This window comes from Heliangelus exortis, chromosome Z (assembly GCF_036169615.1).
Source record: "Heliangelus exortis chromosome Z, bHelExo1.hap1, whole genome shotgun sequence".
Classification (NCBI taxonomy): Eukaryota; Metazoa; Chordata; class Aves; order Apodiformes; family Trochilidae; genus Heliangelus; species Heliangelus exortis.
This window is the reverse complement of record NC_092454.1, coordinates 17,919,486-17,928,618: the sequence shown is the minus strand read 5'-3', so window position 1 is coordinate 17,928,618 and position 9,133 is coordinate 17,919,486. Positions and strand designations below refer to the sequence as shown.

At 41.8% G+C, this 9,133-nt stretch overlaps 1 protein-coding gene across 3 annotated transcripts; it reads right to left on the bottom strand.

The window, feature by feature from the left end:
- Positions 1 to 350: 350 nt before the first annotated feature.
- Positions 351 to 8,917, bottom strand: FST (follistatin). Of its 3 annotated transcripts, none has more exons than XM_071731879.1 (6): positions 8,645 to 8,917; positions 6,209 to 6,400; positions 5,549 to 5,767; positions 4,980 to 5,204; positions 3,721 to 3,951; positions 351 to 3,012 (listed from the first exon to the last, which is right to left on the bottom strand). In XM_071731879.1, the coding sequence occupies exons 1-6, from the start codon at positions 8,724 to 8,726 to the stop codon at positions 2,930 to 2,932; spliced, it is 1,032 nt and encodes a 343-aa protein (XP_071587980.1). In that variant the 5' UTR covers positions 8,727 to 8,917; the 3' UTR covers positions 351 to 2,929. The 3 variants fall into 3 exon arrangements, with proteins under 3 accessions (XP_071587980.1, XP_071587981.1, XP_071587979.1); XM_071731880.1 differs by having other exon boundaries at positions 3,796 to 3,951; XM_071731878.1 differs by lacking the exon at positions 8,645 to 8,917 and adding an exon at positions 6,991 to 7,986.
- Positions 8,918 to 9,133: the final 216 nt, after the last annotated feature.

Below are 9,133 nucleotides of genomic sequence, written 5' to 3'. Positions count from 1 at the left end.
AGGGATGCACTGTTGGGACGTGGAAAAAATCTCCTCAGGATGAGACTGACAGCAAACCTGTATCCCTCACTTCATGAACAAGTGTCTTATCTACAAACACAGAATTATGTAAACTTTGGCTGTTGTCCTGCCACAACCTCTGGACATGTTTCTGGGAGAAAGTCTCTGGGTGTCTTGAGCTTCACGAGGAGGTTGATGTATGTTAGGCATGCTCAGAAGATGCCTACCTTGTGAAGCCTTTCAGGAGATGCCTCACCTGTTTACCACAGGCACTCATTGATGCAAGGTATGTTTCAAGGTTTTAAGTTGTATAGAAATAACAGTAGCAATGGGAAATGCAGTAGCAGTACTTTTAGGTAACTATCAGCAAAAACATTATATAGTTTTTATTTGCCGCTGTTTCACATACATGTACATGCATAAATATAACTTTTAAACATTTTTGTTGGTTTTCAGAATTTTGTTGACAGTGACTTTCTTAAATATACTTTGTGATCACCAGCAGAACATAAAATGAAAACCCAGAAATCCTGCTCTGCTACAATCTCTCTGTAAATAAGACATGTAAATATATTCACAATTAAAACCAGTCTTTTAATGTAGCTTTGCTGGAAATGAAGTACCTGGCACCAGTCTGAATGTAAAAATACCTCTAATACTCTCCACATATACTCAACATTTTATCTCTATGCCATTGACATGTGTTTATTAGTTGAGAAATTTTCCAGTTAGTTTGTTCTTCTGCCCATGTTATCTTTTGTTGTGGGTTCTGTTCCCTCAGGAGACCAAAATCCTGCTCACCTTATACCTCTCACTACGTAGTTCCTTCCAAAGAGACTACTTGTCTAAATGAAGCAATAGGAGGATGAAGGACAGGTTGTTTGTTTGGGGTTTTTTGCTATTATTTTGAATACAATATTACAAACGAAAACCTATAGTTTTTACTCATAGATATAGTATTCATAGATGAATAAATTATATTTGCTTTGAATAGTACCAAACAATCCATAACAATTTAAGAATTTATAGTAAATAAGCTACAGAAGAATATAGCAGGAACACCTTCAAATACTATTTATATTTAAACAAAGTGGGTAAATCAACTGCTCTGAGACCTCATTTCAACAAAGAATTTAAACCACTGTAGAATAAGGTACTTTGGTATGCTTTTAAGTTTTATACAGTATGATAGACAAATTTTGATAAGTGGGACTTTATCCGGGAGAACTCAGGTACAATAAAACAGGATTTTGGTCCCAGCTGTGCTTACAACTGTTACTTTTCTTCTGTTCCCTGTACTACTATCCATTCTCGAAAGTATGACCAGTCTAAATATTGGGTCATCAAGAACTTCTGAATTAACCTTCTTGGGAGAAAATAATTTCCCAGCGATCTGCTCTTTGATGGCTTGCTGGGAGCAGGTTTTATTGCCTTTCGTATTAATTGTTGATACATCTTGAATATGAGCAAGTAAGCCATGTTTTACTTTTTCTATTAGTCATCTAAATGTCAATACAACTGTGACCCCAGTGACTGGATCTGAAGTTTAACAGACATTCAAAGGCATATTCAAAACCTTTTAGAAATACAGCACTTTAAGACATTCAAAAAATGACAGACTTTTTATTCAGAGGTTGGATGAGGAAACAGGAAGGCCAAGTCTCTTCTCCTCCATCACTGTACATGGATTTAAAATTAATTAATACCACTTTACTGGAGACATTGCTTCTGTCTGAAAAAAAAAGGGCTTCTTGAATCAATGTCATCTGAAAGCTTTGGCCTAAAACAGCATGTTTTCCTGCCATGCACAAGCCTCCTCTCTTCTAACCACCAGTATGGCTTCTCTGCATCAGAGAACCAAGATGCTTTAGAACCAAAAGCTGAGGACTGCCTCTAGGGAAAATTCTGGTTTTTATTTTTTCACTCATCATTTATTTACAAATACACATTATAACTTTTATATACATTGCACATTTACATGGTAAAAAAGTACAAAACTATATATTTAAATGAATTTATATTTAACTTGCCATGTTTGGAAATATAAAATTCCATCAGAAAAAAAGTACTGTGAAAAGCAAGAAACTTGAACTAATAAAGCTTTGATATAATTTTTAGTGACACACTGATTGGGAAAAATTTGAAAGTGGTACTGCAAGACCATCTTAAAGGAAACACCTGATAAAACATGCATGTCACAAAAAATAAAACAATAAAAATAAAATAAAATAAAACCTTTATTCTTATTACAGGTAGCTCTGTAGCTATTAAAAACCTTCATAATCCGATTACTTTGGGTCTGGAATTCATAAAGTACACTGTATATGCTCAGCACATGGAGATCACTTCAGTACATGATGTGATCAGTAGATAAAAGTGAAGTGGAAGAAGTTTCCTTAAAGATCTCCTCACTGCACCCTGGAAGTATACTTTTCAGATACAACCACCTTTTGGTCAGTCAAGATTCCTTGTAAACAAAAACTGGAGGGATCTTTTATGTATAGAGCCAGCAAGAACGAAAATCCAATAAATAAGCATAACAGAAACTGACATGCAAGTTTGTTAAAGTGAAAAAGAGTTAAGATCAGTAAAACAGAGATGTAAGATCATGTGGGTAAGCTCTAAGGAATGGACTTGTATAGTTCACAAGAAAAAAGAAAAGCTTTTCTTTACAAGCAGGAGACCTCACAATAAATAACACTGCTCTTCCCGTAACGAATAAATTTCTTCAAAAAAACAAGGTGTACAGTCAACCAGACATTTTATGTATAAATTATAAAACATGACACAGTATAAATAAATGTCTACCAGACTCAACTATATGTATACTTTTTTTTTTTTTTCTCCCCAAAATAAATAAGCATACACTTATTTACAGTACGGACATTGATTTTGTGCCCAATGGCTGTTCCAATAGTGATGGAGGTTTTTACCACTCTAGAATGGAAGATATAGGAAAGCTGTAGTCCTGGTCTTCATCTTCCTCTTCATCCTCTGGGTCTTCATTAATGGCTAAATAGGGGAATACAGGGGAGCTGTTGTTTAAATAAGGACAACAACAGCGCAGAAGCAGCTCAGTGCATGTTTTCAAAGCCCTCTGAACAGCCATAATACAGCGTTGCATTTTATGCGACTTGTAGTGAGATGCTCTTTGGCATCTGCTGTTATGGAATAAGGGGGTTTTATACATAATCTATGAAGTCATAACTGCAGAAAGGTCTGGAGAATCAATGGCTCAGGTTTTATTGGCAGATTCCTGAAATCAAATACAAATCGCTCTTGTGTGTCCTTCATTCAGAGTTAGTAGAGGCAACTGTGCTAAACCAGGTGCCCATGTGCTACCATTAAGCTTGTTCTTTTGGACGAAATTATGAGTTAATCCAGGTGTTAATAAAGCAATCAGCGAAGCACACGAGAGCAGACAAAGTAGGAAAAAAAATTGCTACAGTTACAGTCCTAGGACAACCTTTTTCTGACAAAATGAATTGTCCTCAGAATATCCCCAAAACTCCAACTTGAAGGCCATCTGGCTGTTGGAGAACTATTGCATTTTATCCGTAACCAAAGTGTGTGCGTGATACAGACATACTTATATGGCACATTTACAGTATCTTCAACCTCTAAATCAAGCTTTCTTTATGTTTAAAGATGCAAGTCTTCATTACCTAGTGATTGCCTTCAGAAGCCTTAAGTGTCTGCAGAGCTAAAAATCTCACTTACAGTTGCAAGATCCAGAGTGCTTTACTTCTAGAAGCACACCCATGGAACAAGCTGCCTCTTTCATGGCACACTCACTCGGGTAAGTTGTGTTATCACTGGCACAGACTGCCTCGTCTGACTTGCTTTCAGGGCATAGCTCATCGCAGAGAGCGCACCGACCTCTGCCAACCTTAAAATCCCACAAGCATTTCTTCCCAGCACTGCACTGAATGTCTTCACAGGATTTGGCTTCTAAAAATACATACAGAAGAATAGAGGTAAGTGAAAAGACAAAGAGAAGAGAAAAGCAACAACAAACAATCCCAAACTTCCTTTCCCCTATGAACTGTGAACAGACAAAGCTTAGACACACTGGATGTGATGATACTTGCTGATTTTGCTCAAGCAAGTAGTCCCTTGGACACCATTGCCTGTCTATATCTGGGGGAGGAAAGACAGCTGTGCCAGCAGAGCTTGGCCCTGGGAATACAGAATTACATTTGACTATTGTACATGACCTTCCTGCTCCATTTAATGTCAGTGGAAATTCAGTTCCTCAAATTAGTGGTAAGTGCAGAATTTGCCAACATATTCAGCATTTCTAAATCAATTATTTTTAAACTAACCCACACAGAGTAGTTGTCTACAAGACTGGAAAGGGAATTCACTTCAACATATGCCAACTGAAAGCAGATTCTCCCCCAGACTCCCCCAATAATTCTGGGGGGAAGAGGCTGCCCTGAGGGTGCTTCCTTTTAACAGGCTTCACTATCAGTCCTTTCTGGAAATCACAATACAAAATGTCAGGATGCACAGAGATTATTTTCCTATCCTTACCTACCAACTGTCTCCAAATTCTGCAATATTTCTGCAGAGGAAAAAGTGATCAGATGTTTCCAATTAAGTTAAGGAAAGCTTTGCCAAGACCACTTGAAGACAATTGCTTCCAGGAATCCAGATCCACTGAATATGGAGACCTTGTTACACTGCTACAATGTCATCATCTATTTTATGGTGGCTACTTCTCCCTTGGATACTAATGTCATCACCCACAGTGATAGCACAAAAAGCAGGATCGGGTCCTCTACTCCCTCATCCCTGTTGCAATCTTTTCTGGGGCAAAGCTCACCCTTGCTGTCTTTTTCCTAGAGGGGAGTGCTAAACCAGTCTGCTGGAAGTCTCTCCTCCTCTCCAACCCTCCCTACATCCATCCAATTGCACACACCATACTCAGCAACATCTGATCAAGGAAGGTCTACCCTTCCTACTGAGATACTTACTGATGCATTTTCCTTCGTAGGCTAATCCAATGGATCTGCCCAGCAGACAGGTAGCTTTCCTCAGGTGGCAGGCACTGGCGTAAGTTATGCCATCATTCCCACAGAGATATTGTTCAGGAGATGTAGGCTCTGGGCAAATTCGATTACATGTCACGCAGTAGGCATTGTTAGTTTGGTCAACCACACACGTGGAGCTGCCTGGGCATAACACATCCCTACAGGTCTCTGAAAAAAACAACAGAAGCACACAGTGATTAATTGGAGATCCCAGAGCGCCAGGGAGGAGTGAATAGATGACACAATGAAACAAATGATCAAGAGCACTCAGTATCTCTTGTATCTCAGGCTGCTGGAGGAAACCTTCCCGGCTCCCAGTAGCTGGTGGGACACAAGAGCTGCTAGACTGTGGGAAACTCTCCATGAAGCTACATCCTTGTGTGCTGAGTGTGGTTTAGTTACTAACTTGCAGCATTTGGAACATCACTCTGGTTCCTGTGGGAGCTCCTCCCTACACTCAGATACACACCCCTTGGAATTTGAGGGAGAAAGGATTAGATTTGCAAACCTACTTTTGCATTTGCCCTGATACTGGACTTCAAGTTCGGGCTGTTCTTTACATCTGGCTTTGAGAAGGGCACACTCGTTCCTGTAGGTTTTCCCATCTAAGCCACACACGGGGCCCTTCCAAGTGATATTAGAGCAATCCGGAGCACAAACACACCGAGGTTTGTTCTTCTTGTTCATTTTACATTTCTTTCCGGGTCCACAGTCCACATTCTCGCACGTTTCTGATGGAAGGAAAGAGGCACCATGTTAGTTCCAAGCATATAGAACACACCTGGTGTCAAAACTGCTAGAAGAATAAAACCACACGGTAACCCCCAAAGTGCAGAGAGAAAACACCTTTCTACGTCTGAAGGGGACAACACTCGTGGGAAATTCCCCCAACTGTTGAGGGCAGGAGGAGTGGAGTTTCCTCCCATCCTCCCCGTTATGTGCGTGATGGCCGGGCATATATAGGGGTCCCTTCGCTGATGGCGGGGCTGGTGAAAGACACCCCTCAAAAGCCCACCGAGGAAGGGAGAGGACCACTCTGCCGTCTCCTCCCAACACCACCACCCCCCACCCCCTCCTCAGCCTACAGCTCCTTCCTCGTTCCTCCGCCCCCACCCCGGTCTCTGCCTGAACAGATCCTCAGCAGAGAGCGGCTCGCCAGCACCCCCCCTCACCTTTGCACGGGATGCAGTTTGGGGCTCCCCCATTAAAAATCATCCACTTAAAGAGCGTATTGTCGTTGACGTCCTCCTCCGTCCATGAAGTTGTCAAGCGGCCAGTCTTGCAGCACTCCTCCTTGCTGAGGTCGGTTTTGTAGAGGACCTGGCAGCGGCCGTTCCGCGCCTGCCGGAGCCAGCAGTTCCCAGCTGCGGGAGAAAGGAGGGAGGGACGGGGACAGGGGCGGGGGGAGACACCCAGTCGGGTCAGTGGCAGTCACCAGTGACCCAGACACAACACGTGCGCCTTGCAATGACTTTTACTAGACTGTTTACTTTATTTATCCCATTTCATAACTCGCAGCTACTCTGGCCCATTTGGAAGAGCAGTTTAAAAAACAAACCAAAGCTATCAAAGAAAAAAAAAGAAAAAAAAACCAACAAAAAACCAACCTATCCCACAACCAAACAACAAAAAAACACCCAACAAACAAAAAGCCCGAAACAACAAAAAAACCACACCAAATCACACATAAACAAAAATAACTACCAACCCCCCAAAAAAAGAGCAAACAGAAAAACAAAAACCCAGACAGGGAAAAAAAAATAAAAAAAATAAAAAATAAAAAAAAGATCCGATCAAATCAGGACGAGGCAGTTTTCGGAGGTATTTATTCCATATGTAGAGCAGAAGGAGCACTACCGGCACGTGACAGAGACTTGAAAAGGATGTGCATTTAAAAGGGAATAAAAAGAAAATCGCGCTAGCAAATTCCCTCCTCCCCCTGCCCTCTCCTCACCGCGGCTGCACAGCAGCATTGTTTTAGTGCCGCACAGAGTTTCAGACCCAGCCCATTTTGCAATCTGCATGAATTGGGAACATTTGCTGTTAGCGAAGTCTTTCGAAATCTCCACGTTTTGCTGCTTCTATTAACAATGTCTTTCCTTCACTAAAATAAGTGAGCAGAGCTTCAATAAAGTGACCAAAGTACAAAAAATACAAGGGCACATAAAGTAGGAGGTCTCTACTGAGTTTAAAAATCGATCAAGCTGGAAAAGTTATAGGTGCCGTCTCTCCCGCCAGCGTTTCGGAGGAAAGTACACTGTCCTTAAACCGGATAGAGTAGGTTTTGTCGGTGTGTTGTGTTTTTTGTTGTTGTTTTTTAATTTTTTTTTGTGTGTTTTGGTTTTTTGCTTTGTTTTGTTTTGTTTTGTGGTTTTTTTTCCACTAGTATCCCTGTTATTTGTGGAATCAAGCCAAGAACATTAGTCCAAGCAACTCCCCCTTTTTTAGGTGGAGAGTTTTGGTTGGGATGAGTCTCTCGTGAATAACCAATGTGACTTCTCCAGCAACTCAGTACCAATTGATTCCGGTGCTAATCCAGCCAAGGGCTCGATCCTGCCTCCTTACTCCAATGGGAACGTACCGCAGAGAGAGGTCAGGATCAGCCAAGTTAGAGATGCCGCTGGGCGCGGGGGAAGACTACCCTCCCGCTAAAAATCATTGAACAAACAACGCCCTTAAAAAATAAAGCTTTGCGTCTTACAGTTGCCTACACAAGATTATGTTACGCTCTAGCTCAGTAGTGAGGGAGGAAAGAAAATAAAAGGAAAAACATTATAAAAGAAGAAATGGTAAGACATCCAGTTAGTAGTTGAAACACAGTCACGATAAGGGAAAAAAGTCCCCAAACTAAAAATCAATATTCCCCTGTGTCGAAAGAGGGCTCTTAAGAGTTGTCAATATCAGGTTCGGATTTGTTTTGTTCGCATGGAAAAAAAAAATATCCAGAACAAGCTACTTAAACATACTCTTCAGCGCAGATTTTACAGCAGCAATATTTATTCACACACACACAAGCGCACACACACGCGCACACACACGCGCACACACACACACACAAAAAAAAAAAAAAAAAAAAAAAAAAAAAAAAAAAAAAAATAGAGAGAGAGAGAGAGAGAGAAAGAGAAAGAGTGGTATGGAGAAAATCCCAATATTAGAGGAATGTCCGAAATATGACCACTTACTGGTTTCTAAAAATGTCATCTGCAATTGTGGGGCTCCCCATCACCACCCCTCCTTCCTTCAGACAGGAGAAATATAAATCTGAGCTAAATTACCAACAAACTTTGAGCACTCATTCGAGTGCTGAGACTAGAAAAGTTCCCTCGAGATGCTGCACTTCATTCATGCTGCATAATAACAGAAATACCAAAAAACATTGTATCTGTCCTCTGCCTATGCAGAGCAGTGCGAAGATCTGATCAAAAAGGACTCTAAATTACACCTCCTCACCTCGGTCCAAAGCAATCCCATGCTCACAGTTAACTTCTGTCGTGTTGGACCTTGGAGAGAGGCGCTTAACACCGCAAGCAAACTAAACCGTTCCCGAAAGACAGAAAACAATAGTAGTAATAAAGAAACATTTCTGCGAATAAACAATCCGGTCTTACCCTGCACTGTGTGATCTTCCATGAAGTGGAACAGAAACACCAGGATTAAGAGCATGCCCGGGTGGATTCTCTGATTTAACATCCTCAGTGTAGCAGGGAGTGCGAGCGACACAGAAACAGCGTGAGGGGGACTAGGGAGAGGGAGCGAGCTCTAGCCAGCCTGCTTATGATCGCTCTATTGAATGAACGTCAGGCTCTGAATGCAGTCTCTCTTTAAATCTATACGGGGGTCTTAGCTGTCTGCGGTGGGCGGTCTCCTAATGTGTGTGTGTGTCTGCTCGGGGGTGGGGAGATTTAAAAAGTTCAGTGTGAATCAGGTGACATTTTCCACCTTCTGGAAACCCTCTCCAATGATCTGCTCTAGGTGCACGCGCGCACACACACACACACACACACACACACACACGCACACACACAGGCGCGCACCCGCGCAGCCCCGCGATAGTCCCTGCGCGGCGGAGACTCCCGGAGCCTTTGGCGCAGCGCAAG